The sequence below is a fragment of the Fulmarus glacialis genome, unplaced genomic scaffold (assembly GCF_000690835.1).
Source record: "Fulmarus glacialis isolate BGI_N327 unplaced genomic scaffold, ASM69083v1 scaffold2373, whole genome shotgun sequence".
Lineage (NCBI taxonomy): Eukaryota > Metazoa > Chordata > Aves > Procellariiformes > Procellariidae > Fulmarus > Fulmarus glacialis.
In genome coordinates this window covers 28,819-43,828 of record NW_009203419.1, presented here as the reverse complement: position 1 = coordinate 43,828, position 15,010 = coordinate 28,819, and the positions used below count along the sequence as shown (strand labels likewise).

At 34.7% G+C, this 15,010-nt stretch overlaps 2 protein-coding genes across 2 annotated transcripts in view; one reads left to right on the top strand and one right to left on the bottom strand.

Annotated features, from left to right (window-relative positions):
• Positions 1 to 1,268: 1,268 nt before the first annotated feature.
• ZWILCH (zwilch kinetochore protein) lies at positions 1,269 to 11,622 on the top strand. The gene is made up of 15 exons (XM_009574616.1): positions 1,269 to 1,303; positions 1,997 to 2,193; positions 2,701 to 2,771; positions 3,054 to 3,209; positions 3,451 to 3,522; positions 3,857 to 3,950; positions 4,833 to 4,894; positions 6,179 to 6,287; positions 7,922 to 8,001; positions 8,221 to 8,377; positions 9,380 to 9,408; positions 9,808 to 9,944; positions 10,240 to 10,335; positions 10,425 to 10,543; positions 11,233 to 11,622. Exons 2-15 carry the CDS (start codon positions 2,019 to 2,021, stop codon positions 11,322 to 11,324), a joined length of 1,449 nt encoding a protein of 482 aa, XP_009572911.1. The 5' UTR covers positions 1,269 to 1,303; positions 1,997 to 2,018; the 3' UTR covers positions 11,325 to 11,622.
• Positions 11,623 to 13,289: 1,667 nt separating this feature from the next.
• The window catches only part of LCTL (lactase-like), a 9,850-nt gene continuing 8,129 nt past the window's right edge, over positions 13,290 to 15,010 (bottom strand). Inside the window, exons 12-13 of the mRNA XM_009574617.1 lie at positions 14,886 to 14,949; positions 13,290 to 13,402 (exon numbers count right to left, since the gene is read on the bottom strand). Coding sequence (XP_009572912.1) covers positions 13,290 to 13,402; positions 14,886 to 14,949 — 177 coding nt within the window. The remainder of the gene's footprint in view (positions 13,403 to 14,885; positions 14,950 to 15,010) is intronic.

The following is a 15,010-nucleotide window of genomic DNA, read 5'->3' as shown; positions in this document are numbered from 1 at the left end:
CTGCGTTCCCCCGGATTTTTTGCACCTTGTTAACTTGTTTAAAATTATTATAAGGATCAAGTACATGTGAGAGTGTTATGGGCCGGAGGTCGTGCGAAGTGCAGAAGGGGGGTGGGGCAGCGGGTGGCTGCTGGGAGGAGGGGAAGGAGTTGCTACAGCAGCTGCCCTGAGGGAGTATTTTCATGCGGGTAATCCAGATCTTCAAATTTGCAACTTCTGACAGCACGCTTTTTATCTAGGTACTTTTATAGGGAATGGGATGTATGTGCGAAAACGGCAATTGCTTCTGATGGCTTTTGGAACATAGGGATGGCTGGAAAATCTCTAATGCTATTTAGTTGTATTAATCTTGGGATTTAAACAAGTTTGATGATAGTTTGAAAATAAAATCAGGTGGTTATTTAAAGATACAGCAATGTGAAAAACTGACTAGATATGAGGAATAAGCAATACTTCTCTGTGTGTATGCAAAAGCCTAAGTAGAGATTGATATTCCTTCCTTCTCAAGAACAGGCTTGAGTTATTTAATGTCTCCAAACAGCATTTAGAGCTCTCATGAGTCATTAAGAGAAGTGATCAATTGATATTTAATGTTACTTCAAATGAGTATTCTCCATCTCAAGGATATCTAGTGACTGTAGTCACTACTTGGCAACAATGATCCCTCATATCTCAGATTATCTGAAGTTTTGTTCTTGGAACCAAACTTCAGTTTCTTATAGAATCAACCTGTTAGAGGTTAAATTTTCTATGTTGGTTAGTTGAAAGTTGTTGCATTTTCACAGTTGATTTGATTCCACCTATGGCATGCAGTAACTGTGTTCTCCTGAAGTAAGAAAGCCTTAGATTCATGAATGGTTGCAATAGGGTTGGAAAACAGTTTGTGGAATTAGTTAATTTTGCAATTTCTGTTATAAAAAATTGCTGAAATGCAGCATTTATATGTAGTGTATTAAAAAGTTTTGATTTTTTTTTTCCAGACTGATGTAGAGATCTGTTTGATTGGTGGTAGCTGCAAAAGTCCCACTGAAAGATTTTGGAATGGAAACAGTATGATATATATTTTACAGAAAGCAGTAAGTGTATATGTTGTTCATTTTTTAAATGTAATATAGACTTGAATTCCCATGAAATATTTTCACATACCTTGCATTTTTTGACTTATCTGTGCATTTCTCTTAAAGCGACACAATGAAGAAAGTGGTCTGATGGAAGAATCAAAAGCAGAAGATGCTATTTATGCCTCTGAGCTTTTACCAAAGGAGAGTTCTGGACCAGTAGCTCTTTCTGTCAGAAGAGCAAAGTAAGTGTCAAAGGTCTGCCTCCCATCTTGATGTAATTTTCTTTTGCAACTTTTGTCTCTCTTCCTAGTATTTAGAACGTGTATTATTTGCAATCGCCCAAAATTAAATTCCTCATTAGTTTAGTGAGGAGATATGACCATTTTTGATCCTGCAAAATGGCCTCCCCTGGCTGAAAGTATTCCTAACAAAGTAGCTAAAGTCAAGGTACTGGAAAAGCACTTGTGAACTGTCCCATTAGGTTAATGGGGCTGTCTGGGTGTAGGTGAGCAAAGAAAGCTTACTAAGACTTCAATGCTTGTTTTTGTAAGGCTTCTGTTTTTAAAAAAAAAAAAAAAATCTGATTGGGGTCTTTGGCTGTTATTAAAATACCAAGGCATGGTATCAAAACATGGTGACTAGTTTGCTTAACTAACTTACATTTTAACATGCTTAAAATGTAGAATTCAATTATGATTTGAGAATCTTTAGTCTAAATTAAAATATTATATTAAATATATTCTCAGTTATGATATCTTACTTCTTTGTGACTTCACTGTTCTACCTGTAAAAAGAGGATTGTAATACTGCATTCTTTTTGTAAAATGATTTGATGTCTGCTAACGAAGCATGGTAGATAGGAGTTAAATTTTATGTAAGGGATAGAATTAGCCATACTTGCCGGCATCTTATTTTTTTCCTGTTTATTTCTCCAGGCAGTTGATTTCCTTATTTACAATGGTACAAAATCCAAACATGACCCACTTGAAGATAAGTGAACTGGTTGTGCTTCCTCCCCTCTGGATAAGGTGTGATGGTTCTGATCCTGAACATACTTGTTGGCTTGGAGCTGAGCCTCTCAAAGCTGGAAACAAAATCACAGGAATCAATTTTTATATGGTTACATGTGATGGTAAGGTTATAATGTTACACATAAAATTAAATGAGGAGGGCTTAAAAATGTGGGAGTATTGATGTAGTGATGCCGTCTTTGTCCTTTGTGTTGATGTTGGCTTCGTCCTGCTCTATATTCCTTGTTTTAAAGAACAAGAGGGGGGAAAAAAAAGAGAGAAAAGAAAAGTTGTTTCTAACCCATGCTGTGTGGGGGAAATAACTTTTTAATATACTTAATGCAACAGTATCTGTGCAGGCCTAACTTCAGTCAGGTGCAATAACTTAGCAAATTGAAATTGCTGCCTTCAACTTCTTACACAAGTACTGACTCTTACTAAACATTTATATGTTAACACCAGCTCTTATTGTCAATAGGACAAATGAAAGAAGAATGCCTGCTTTCTAAAGAACAACATGAGTTGTATTGACCGAATGGAGTATATGAGAATTAATTTTAAGTGCCAAATTTGAATTGTGTCAAATGTTTTTTTGATTCTTACTTTTTTTCCTTTCCTAGGTCCTACAGCTGATAAAACCTGTTTTGCAAACCTGGAAGAGCTCAAAATGGCACATAAAATGAAACATCATTCATCTATTGTAGGTTTTTACAACCTGTCATGCCTCCAATCTAAGTTTAAAAACCCTGGTTTTGGCTTTGGGAAGCTTTATAGATTCTATTTATAATCTCATCTTAGTATGATTCTATAGCATAATAGTCTCTTTTGAAGTAACGTTTGAGCTCCCTGTGTTGTAATGCATTTGTCTGATATAAGACCTATTTGTGTGTGTGTGAAATGCTTTTAAAAATATTTTGCATAGGTACAAAACAATCAATGTTGTGGTGGTGGTTTTTTTTTTTTTTAAATCTGTTCATTTTAGGTGATGACAAAAGGATTTGCTCAGTATGAACTTATTAGAGCTGCTGCAATAGAGGACACAATTGTAGAATCTGAAAGCAATATCTATGTTGATATTACGTGGAATACTGTAGATAAGATTCTGGAGACACCCCCACTAATTTCAGCTGCCACACTGGTAAGTCAAGAAGGAAAAAGCAAACAAACCCAAACTGTTTCCACGGTTTACATTGTGAGTAGTGTAAAGGAGAGAAAATAAGTTTGACTCTTGACATTTGTGTTAATTATTTTTTATATAAGCAGCACAATGTGTTCATAATCTAAATTATAAATTATGCTAATATGCGTTTCAGTAATGAAAATTTTAGGACACTTGATTTCTAAAGTTTGAAACTGACATAAACTTGTGGGACTTTCAGAATATTACACTGGAGTCTGGGGACCCCAGAAGTCCTGTATATCAGCTATATAGAGAACTGCAGTTTCTGCTTGTAAGTATAAGTAAGATATTCCAATTTCAGATTTACATTGAATGGTGATTTTATGTTTTAATAATTTACTTTATTTAAAACTTATCAGGTGTTTCAAAGATAACTTTAAGCTTTTACTTTAGAATAAACTTTGAGTTCAGTTTTAAGAATCTTGAACACAAAAAGGACAAATCATGAACATGAAAGCCAGGAAATTCAAGAAGTTTCTAAATTCCTGGTTAGCTGTACGGAGAGAGATGTATGATTCTTGGAGAAGTTAACTACAGTTTTAAGTATGACACATGCAGAACCTCAAACAAGAACTGATTTGTGTTGTTTTTGATGCTGCCTTTAGGCTTTGGCCGAAGGTTTGAAGACAGGTGTGACTGAGTGGCCTGAGCCCATAGAGTCTGAATCAGCTGTTGAACTGGTCCAGGAATTTCTGACTGGTAATTGCTGCTTGTTACATGGGGAGAGGAGGATGTCACATTTCACAGAAATAAAAAGAAATTCCACGTACAATTTTTAAAGTATTAGAATTAGAGATGTTAATTTCTAGGCTATAACCACCTGTACAAAATAGTTAAATAGGTTAGTCAGTACATCTCTGTCATTTTTCTTTGTTGTAATATCTTGTATAAAAGTAGTAATTGTTTCTTTATGAAACGACACAATTATGTTTCAAAAGCAACTGAGAGAGTTCTGAATGTGTCTTTCAAGTTATCTGACATGCACATGAACTTCTAAACCTGCTAAGTGTCGCGTTGGTGGTGGAAGACAGTACTTTGATGGCATCTTAAAATTAAGCATCCAAAATTACTGATTCCTTCTGAAAACTGTTGTGAATAATGTGTGTCTTGCCAGAAGTTTAAGATACTAGTAAACAAATCTAAAAAGAGAATCAGATGTAGGAATGCACCAAGAGATTTTCAAATGCAACTGTAAATTTTTTTAGTATGTAGATAAAACTTGGAGAAACAGACAAAAACTCTCTCTGACAAATACATGTGGAAGAAAACCAGAGACACTTATTAGATCACCTGCTATCCCTTCCTGCTTCGTCACTGAAACTTAACAAGTTAATGCTTAGATAAGAGAATGTAGTAAAGGTATATAGGGAAAATGTATAGCTTATAATAAAAAATATTAAGAAATGGATCTTTTCAGGCTAAATGCTTACCTAGTAAAAACAATTTTAAAATGGGTAAGTTTTGTCTATTAGCCATCCAGTCAGTGTATTTGTTAATTATTGTGTGCCCAGGGATTTATACGATCGGTTTGATGATATTTTTTTTTTCATAGTGGTGAAATTTATTTTTCTTCTTTACTAGATTTAAAGAAGAAACTGGATGGATATTGTATATCTGGAAACAGCAATGAAACAGAGGTATATGTAATTTCTTACCAATTGCCCTGTCATCTTGTTTCCCTTATAACTGTAGTTATTTCAAATTTTGCCTATGTCTTGTGTATTATCTATGTATAAGTGTAAATATATAGACATAAAGATGTAAAGAAAGATAGATCTCTTTCTGTTTCTGCAGTGTAAAAATAATGGAAGAAGGCCTTACAGGCAAAATCAGGAATTCCATAGCTATCCTCTAATAGAAAGTCCACTGTAATTTTACCTTCAGAAGAACCTCCCTCTTTTTTTTTATTCTAAATGGTCTACCAGTGTTATATAACTTAGTGGTGTGAAGCTATTTTGATTTGCTTCTTTCCCTTTCTTTTTCACTACCAAAAGCTTGCAAATTGAACTGTATTGTATCAACTGCAGTCGCACTCCCTTGTCTTAACCATCATCTGTCATCTCCTAAAGCTAACAGTCTCATGACGTCCTAGTTTCTTTCAGGAATGCTGACCTTTGTGCCATTGCGTTCTGTCACTGATTTGCTTTTCTTGCCTAATTTAATGATTTTGGGCCAATTTAATGGTATCAGTTGGGTATTTGTCCTATTTATCTAGAGGTTTATGATACTCTAAAGCAACGGAAAAATCCAAATCATAAAAACGTCTTCAGTTACATTAAGATTTTTTCCCTTTCAGTCTACAAGGAAAGGTTTGGATCTTTTTCCTTTTGAGAGGGAGGTTGCATTTTGTTCATGAGCTAAAAATGTAATGATTTCTGTATCAGCTAAACCAGAAATATTCAGGATCAGGAGAACAGGAAAATTGTTTGGAGAATACACATTTTATTAATTTTGGCCTCCCAGGGCACTGCTAGGTATACATACAGTTATTTAATTATCTATGACTTCAGTGTAACATAAGCCATATTCTCAGTTAGTGCTTGCTGGACTATATTCTTGCTATTTACCAGTGGTCTGTGCATCATAAGGCGAAAAGGACCATCTTGAGCCAAGCAGCTGGTTCTTACTAGACAGTCTGATTGAGCTGTACTTGGTATGATCAAAAGTCTTTCTGATAGTAGGCTTCACTTCCTGGTCCAAAGCTAGTGATTATCCAGTGTGATAATTCTGAAAAGAATTAGTCTGACTTTTAAATAAAAATATGCTTCCAAATTACTATGCAGTAGTAGTTTCTAAGCGGTAGTTTCCCTGGAAAAGGGGAGAAATCAGTGAAGCACCCAATTCTGATCTCTGGAGAAAATTTGAATTCATAAGGTCTTTGAATCTTAGGCATACTTGTTTTACTTAATAGAAACAAACTCTTTCAGAAAATCAAATGTGACACTGCTGCCGTGGACAGTTCAATAAAATCAATCTTCAGTGAGCGAGGAGACCTGGATTTTGCTGAACAATTATGGTGCAAAATGAGAAGTAAGTGTATTGTGGTATTTTACCCCATCTGTTTTCCTTTAATTCTTCTGTTCTCTGTATCTATTATACTGTCTTGCTTTCTCAGTGAAATGAATATAAATTCCTCTGAGTTTTAAGGACTGATCGGCTCTCCAGAAAATTGTTATTAACAGGCTTTTTCTAAAAAGCTAATTTTAGGTATGTAAGATGATATACTTTTGTACAACATATAAAGTTACACCAACATCTAGCAGGAGATACTATATTTCATTTTGTTTAATTGTAAAAGGTACTAAACAATCAGTAGTACTCATCTGCTCTAAAACTGAAAACTTTGTGTATAAAATTGTCTTTTTAGGTCCGAAGGACAATTTTTAAGTTGATAAAGCTGCGCACAAACTTTATCCTTCTTGTAATACCACTCAGAGTCCTTTAGTAAAATGCATTTTTATTTATTTATTACTATTTTTTCAGATTACTAATTAACTTGTTAAGCTGTTCCAGAGATTATAACAACTCCTTTCTGTTTGCGGGATGGAGTATGTAACTTCTAAATCCCTTTCATTCCTGTTAGTGCAACCACTGTTGTTTGAATTGAAACTAGATAGCTAAAATGTACTGTCATGACTGCAACGTGTCCTGCTTAAGGGCAGTGTCAGCTGCACAATGTGCAGAGTCTTATTTCTTGCTTAGGAAGCAGTTAGTTGGATTAATAGATACTAATAGTTCATATTCTATATAGATGCTGTTCAGTTAAATTTATAAAATGTGTTGAGCTGCAATGTATATAGAGAGAATGTAGCCAAAATGTGTTATATGACAACCTGCTTCTGCCATGTACTGTTCTCTAAGAATCATATGCAGTTCAGTGGTCTCTTTTGATCATTCTTTAGAGTAACCCTTTTTAAAGTCATGATATGACAAACTTAACAAAAAGCAGTGCAATCTGTCATTTCAGCTATCATTCTTTAAACGAGGGGTTTTGTTCTCACAGGTATGTGTTGGCCTATTGTTATTGACTTAACAGCTAGAGAGCGAGCCTGGATTGATAAATAAAATATTGTATCTGTATCAGAAACAGTGTGGCCAGCAGGAGTAGGGAGGTGATCGTGCCCCTGTACTCAGCACTGGTGAGGCCGCACCTCGAATCCCGTGTTCGGTTTTGGGCCCCTCACTACAAGAAGGACATTGAGGTCCTGGAGCGTGTCCAGAGAAGGGCAACGAAGCTGGTGAAGGGTCTAGAGAACAAGTCTGATTAGGAGCGGCTGAGGGAACTGGGGCTGTTTAGCCTAGAGAAAAGGAGGCTGAGGGGAGACCTTATCGCTCTGTACAACTACCTGAAAGGAGGTTGTATGAGGTAGGTGTTGGTCTCTTCTTCCAAGTAACAAGCGATAGGACAAGAGGAAATGGCCTCAAGTTGCACCAGGAGAGGTTCTTCCTCATTGAAACAGTGTTCAGGACTTGGAACAGGCTGCCCAGGGAAGTGGTGGAGTCACCATCCCTGGAGGTATTTAAAAGATGTGTAGATGAGGCGCTTAGGGACATGGTTTAGTGGGCATGGTAGTGGTGTTGGGTTAACAGTTGGACTGGATGATCTTAGAGGTCTTTTCCAACCTTAATGATTCTATGATTCTATGATTCTATGATCTTCTTTTCTTAAGGTGTCAGTTCTTATCAGGAGTTGATAGAGTGTTTCACACTAATCATAAAATCCTTGGAACGTGGTGAGATACAGCCATGGGTATGTATTTGTATTTCACAATAAATTTTATAATTTTGAGTTGTTTGAAGTAGAATATAGTTCTTGTCACTTAACTGCTCCTCTTTTCTGTGTTGTATTGTTTTTGAATTACTTTCACGTGTCACAGTTTGCCTCTGTTTCCATAGTATTGTACTTCTAAACAATGTTTATGATACTTTGTACGCAGTTACATCACAAGAAAACTTTTCTAATTTTTAGATTCATCAAGGGAGTAGCAGTTTGCTAAGTAAATTGATTCAACAGTCTTATCATGGAAAGATAGAGGTCGTTTCCCTCAGTGGCATTACTCCAATTCAAATGCTCTTGGAGATTGGTTTGGATAAGATGAAGAAGGATTATGTCAGTTTTTTCATAGGTAAGCCTGATATCCGTTAACATGATTAGAAATTCAAGATAAAGGTTCTCCATGCATGAAATAACAAAGTTTTTGGTAATCTTGATCTCACTTCTGCTCCCATCTGCTGAAGTGCTGTTTCCATCCTCCTTAGTAATTGTACTTTTCAGTTGTATACGGTTTCAAAATTTAAAAAATGAATTTGTTTCAAAATAACTATAGCTTGCATAACCATGTATTTCTTTTTCAATTTGAAAAAAACTTTAGGTTGAACTTCAAGTAAAATAAACACCAGATTTATATAAGTGTGGACTGTTTTGTTTTCTGACCTGTTTGCTGTAGGTGAAAAAATAAGATTCTCGTGCTCTTTCTGTCTTTTCCTTTATGGTCTACGTGGGTTAAAAAGATATCAGGCGAGGGTATTTATATGTAATAGCTGTGTTTGTACAGTTCATAGTATTTAGAAAGATATTTTTGATTACTCATATATATGTATATTATACTGGAAACAAAAGTGGAAGGATTTTTGTAAAGTACATTTTTTTCTTGAAAACGTTGTGGCTTTGTTTTTAGTATTATAGCTTTATTTTTGTTCTGAATCGGGGGGAGGGGAGGGGGCAGTTTACCATTGGTGTTACCCACTTTCTTTTCCTTCATCTCTTCATTTCTTGATTTCCTTTTTGCTTTGTCATCCTGTTTTCATTCTTTGTTTCATTTGCTGTTTTATTTTCACTGTTTGTAAACCTGTGTGTCCGAAGGAGGATGGTTGTCTCAAAGTATGCTGTAGGTTTCTTCATTGTGCAACCTTGGTGGTAAATCAGATAATGCCTTTACCATGCCACTTTACAGGGTTTTTCTTGTTTTGAATGAGTAATCATGACAATAAATAACATCGCAGTGCTAGTGACTTTCCCCTTTTCTGTGGTAGAATTCCCTGTTTGATTACCTGAATGTTGCTTGTATTTCATCTGACACTATACAATAAATTTAAATTTTTTTTCCCCCCCCTTGTTCAATTTACAGGCCAGGAACTGGCAACATTAACCTACTTGGTGAGATGTGCTTTTTTTTTTTTTTTTTTAAACTCTGAAAGCAGTATAAAGTACAGCACACTTAGCTGATGGTGGGTTGCAAGTCATATCATTCCTATAAGCTGAGAAACTGAAATGCAATGCATGAGGATGGGACAATATACTGCAGAAATGTCATTATGTTGTTTCCTTATTAATATATTATTTCCTAGGTATCTGACATGGGTCGTTGTCAGGCAGGACGGTGAACCTTTGTTCATGCTTTGATAGCATGGAACTTTGTTCTGACTCTGCTGGGCCATTCTTAAAATTTTGGCTTCTCAGAAGCAGCAGGAAAGTTATTTTAGTATACTGAGGATGTGTTGTGTGTGTGTAGAAATTGAGTGTCCAGTTAAGAGCAGAAGCTATTTGCTGTTCCAGGATTACTTCATTTCCACATCAGTAGATCTGCACGAACAAGTTCATCGTGTTCAAAAGCTTCACCATATGCTGGAAATAATGGTCAGCTGTACAGTCTTACTTCAGTTTAAACATGAGAACCTCTTCCCTTTGACACAGTAATTATTTCATTTTTACTTCTTGCTCTTTAAAGGACAGTAGCAAATAGGTTCTCTTCGACAGTTGTAAAGAAACTTTTCAAAAACAAAAAAAGCAACCCAACTTAATGTTGATGATTATGAGACTGCAGAAGTAGCCGTTGGATCCTCCTGTTAAATTTTGTTTTGTGACTAAAATTGAAAAACAAAGGAAATCATAAAATCTGAGAGTGTTGTTAATTTTGCACAAGGTTTATGCAGTGTTGTACATGCAGTTCTCCAAAGAAGGTTAGTAACTAATTGATTCTTATTGTAGAATTTGCATGAAGTATTATAAGGAAAACCCTCTAAATGAGAAGCATGTGTTTCAACTGCCGATCAGACCAGCAGTTGTCAAGAAGTTCTATCAAAAGTAAGAGAAACTTCAATCTTTGCAGCATAAAAATTCAGATGTGACTGAATACCTGACTGAATTTTGACATTTCTTGATTATTCTATCAGTGATCACCCAGAAATATGGAAGGTGGACATAAGTAGTGGGCATGGACAGAAGGAGGTTAAAACAACATGGCAAATTAGTACTAATCCTCCCGTTGAACATATAACATCAAACAATATAGGTAAGGAATATTTGTGGAGACATGAAATAATGAAAGTACACATTTCAAATTCAGTTTTTATACTGGGTTCAGTGGATCTGTACTTTTTCTTACCTGTATCTTCAGCAAGAGCAAACAATGTTTTGTCTTTTAGTAACAGGGTGAGATGGTATTTATAGAATGTAAAAGATTTTCACACAGTGGTGACTTTCTGCCTTCTCACCTTTGCTGAATTATGTTTTTAGAGTTAAAATGACAGAATATTTCAAAATATGACATGATTGTTAAATATTCTATACAATATCTTATAACTTATTTCTAAAAATCTTTGCCAGTGTATCTGAGAATGGGTTTGAAGAGAAATTTACCTTTTATTGAGTGCTGGCTTCTAGTCAGAGAAGCAAGCAGGTGCTAAGGAGGGAAGACGCCTTGCTGCAATCAAATGTAGAACAAGTGAAAAAGCATGAGAATGGGGAAGAATTAAGCATATAGACTGGTATAGAAATAATTTGCCTTTTTGGGGTGAGGTTTGATACAGGGTAATGTTTTGGTAAAGCTTTCCTGTCATTCTCAGTTTTTGTCATGAAGTGCTCCTTTCAGTAAAACTGAAGTTTTGAAACCAGTTCTTGAAGCTGCTACAGGAACTAATCTCTACAATTTCCCTTTCTAAGAATAGTGTCTAATCACATCTTTTTATTTTGTCTATGCAGGTCTCTTTTCCGATTCCACAGTTAATGGAAGCAGTGAAGAAAGAATGTATTTTATTACAATGGCTAAGTGCAGTCAGGTGCATTTCACATAAATGCGTATTACTCTACAGGCAGGCACTTGAAAGGTACAGTAAAGAGGAAAGTTCAGTATTATCTGTGTCCCAACAATATATTTAGAAACACTCTGTGATTTGAAGAACAGTACATCTTACTGAGTTATTTGCCTTGGTATGCTTGAAGTGTGACCATAATTCATCTGTACGCATCTAGCTTGTTTATAAATGTTGTGTGATTATGAATGTACAGTATAATTATTTTGAAAATATAGAAGATATTTTTGTTCGTATATTTACAAACATTCAATAAAGTTCTGCACTTTGGGGTTTTAAATTTTATTTTTATTCATTAAGAATGCAATCACATACTGTTCAAAGTGTGAATTATCTTAACACAACAAAACAAGCAATGATGTTTTCCTGGTGCCAAGTGACATTTCATCATCCAGATATATTTGGAAAGCTGCTCATCCAGGGCATTGTGAACTTTTGACAGTTTGGTTTTCTTTGTCCCTGTATTTATATTTTGGAATATTCTTGGATATACTTCTCTCTCTTCTTTAGATTCATTTTTTTTCCCTCAATGCAAAATGAATTATTTTAACAGTGTTGTCTTGTATACTTTTGCATAATTTTCTGAAAAAAATGTTCAGTATAATTGGCTGGGGATAATCATTTAAATATGTTGGGGTTAATTCCTGACAGTTGCATATGTTCTTACATTGATTAGATAGTGTATGTAACATTTTGGTAGCGTAACTTTAAACAATTATGTAGTGTAGTACATGCTGATTAACTAATTTGAGACAGAAACATTTTGCATTGAGACAGAAACATTTTGCATAAAAGAAACTATTAACTATTCATAAATAAGAATAAGGAAAACCCTAATATTCATGCTTTTTAAAAACTATGAATTTCTATCATTTCTGGTTTCTCCTCAGTAAATCTTATTTCTTATCCCTTTCCTAATAGTACATCTTAATAACTATCAGTTTAATAGTTAAAGCCTTTGAAGAGAAGCTAAGAACAAGGTTGTTTTTTGGATTTACGTACTGCTACTCTGCATTCAGAATATGCACATGCAGCATTGAAATTATAGTGCAAGCTAAATAGGAAACTTGTTTGTTGCTTTTCTTCAGAGGAATAATTTCAAGTACAACAGAAGGACAAATGTAGCCAGATGGCCATATTCTGGAACAAATTTTTTATAATCATGTACTTAACTTGTTCCTACCTGCAGTAAAAGTGAATCTGAGGTGGAATATTACATTCCGGAAGTGCTTGGATTACTTATAATACACATTTCTGTGTGTAATATATTATAAAGTCTTATGAGATAAACTTAGTTCCCTGTAAACAAAACTAGGGAGATAAGAGTCCTTGGTTTAAATCTGACTCAGCAGTTGTCATTTTTGATTAATCACTTCAAATAATTCTTCTCCACACCTAAATAGTAAGGCATATATTATCCTAACTTTTAGACATGAATAATAAGTTAATGTTTAAGCACTGCTCTTGGAATATTTAAATCCTTTTCCATTTTAAAATTGTGTCTGTCTCTCTTCAAATAGCAGTTATATGATAATTAAAAGTCTGTTGATGAACAGACTGAAATCAGAATTTGCAAACAGCTTTTAATCACTTGAAATTTGTACTGGCAAGATTTGAATCACTTTAATCTTAGCTAACTATTTTTCTGGTGAACAAAATGTGTAGTAGTTTCCAAAATAATAAGAAACATAAAATCTGCTACTTAAAATTAGTAGAAAGTAATGCAGAAAGAAAATGTACTTGGGTTTTGATAAAAAAATTTAAATTATATTTTAGGAATTGAATAGAAAAAACTGTAAAAGCGCTAGGTGGATAGGTAAAGTAGTATTTCTTTATCTTTACAGTGGTATAAAAAGCAGCATCTGTGGTAAACTTTAACCAATATAATAAAACAGTTGCATTTTATTTATTATGCAAAATGAAGATGTGTTTAAGCATGCAATTTTATCAATGATTTCGAAGGTAGAATATTAGTAGGACAATACTGATGAATACACAGAGTGTGAAAACTGTAGGAAGAACAATCTCTGTCACCATTTCCACATGAGTAATCAGGGAATCTAAAATTCGAGAAATGAGTAATACGTAAGAAATTTAATATTCCGGAGTATACTAATTGTTAACTTGGAGTTAACATACATTAAGGATTTTTTTAACATTTATGGCTAAAATTATTTCGTTAAATGTTGACATTGGCATAAACAGCAACCCCAGAGCAAACAAAAAAAATTTCCTAGGTCTGCAAAAGCTGGAGCAAATCCACGACAGTTTTCCCTTTCTTGTTTTCTTTCTAAGGTAAATTTTTGAAGATATGTCAGTGCTCGAAGGGCTGCAAAAATTGTGCTTACTATGAATTAGCTTCAGTGCATTAGCAGTATTCTACTGTTCCTTTGATTTTTATTTGCGCCCCACCTTTTGCTCCCCAAGGGAAGGGTAGAAAATAGAGAAATCCTTGGGAAGCACTTTAGACTTTTTATGATTGGTTTGCAGCTCTGAAAAATTAATGGGTTTTACTTTGTAGAATTTTGCTCCACAGATAAGCCTCAAAGAGTTCAGTAAACACAGTTAATTCACATAGAACATATCACTCAGCAGTTGAGGCTAAGTAGGATAAACTTAGGATGACTGCTTTGACGTTTTCTACCATGTGGAATTTCTCTCATCCTTCTTGTGAGACTTTATAATACTTATTTCATCTTTCTTAAAAGTTTCAGAAAGCCACTGCGGTAGACTATTCTCCTAGTTCAGGAATTATGAAAGGTCCTGAATTACATTGGGAACGTCTTAAGTGAGATGGATTAGCCTGGCACTGTGGAAACTGCAGGCAAAGTCTGCTGTATTTACGTATACTTAAGCAGCTGCTGTAAGTTGTGCTGCTGTTAGTTTTGTTACCAGGAATACGAAAGAGCAGAAACGTGGCTTAACACTACCTTAGGCTAGTACTTAGCCCATTTTTTTAATAGTTTCATTTTAAGTAGAAGTCAAATATTTTAGAGATTTTTCTGTCTGCATGGTTGTCTTGATTTCTCTGGTTTTGTTTTATGTTTGAAAGAGCATTTAGCACTTTTATTATTTTAAGGATAATAGCCTTAATTTTAAATAGTAACTCTTACAGTTTGTGTATTCCATTAACATCCAAAGTTGATCCATTTAGCTACAGTGATTTTAGTTGGAAGAAGTAAAGAAAGACATTTTTCTTTAGAGGCTTGTATTTGAAAGCTTTTGTGCTTTCAGGGAGAAAATTCCTTTTAGGACCTGCTAATAGTAATATTCACAGAGAAATTTAAAATCTGAAAGTTACATAATATGCTTTTATAAAACAAAACAGAAGATACATAATTACCTGTAGCAAGCAGTTGGTGTGTGGTAGAGCAAGTGTCCATGGCCTTCTGATACCAATTTTGCACCTGAGAAGGTTGACATGCAGCAGTTCTATTAGACTGTAATATTCTGTCTCATTCACAGTAATATTCACAGAGAAATTTAAAATCTGAAAGTTACATAATATGCTTTTATAAAACAAAACAGAAGATACATAATTACCTGTAGCAAGCAGTTGGTGTGTGGTAGAGCAAGTGTCCATGGCCTTCTGATACCAATTTTGCACCTGAGAAGGTTGACATGCAGCAGTTCTATTAGACTGTAATATTCTGTCTCATTCACAGCAG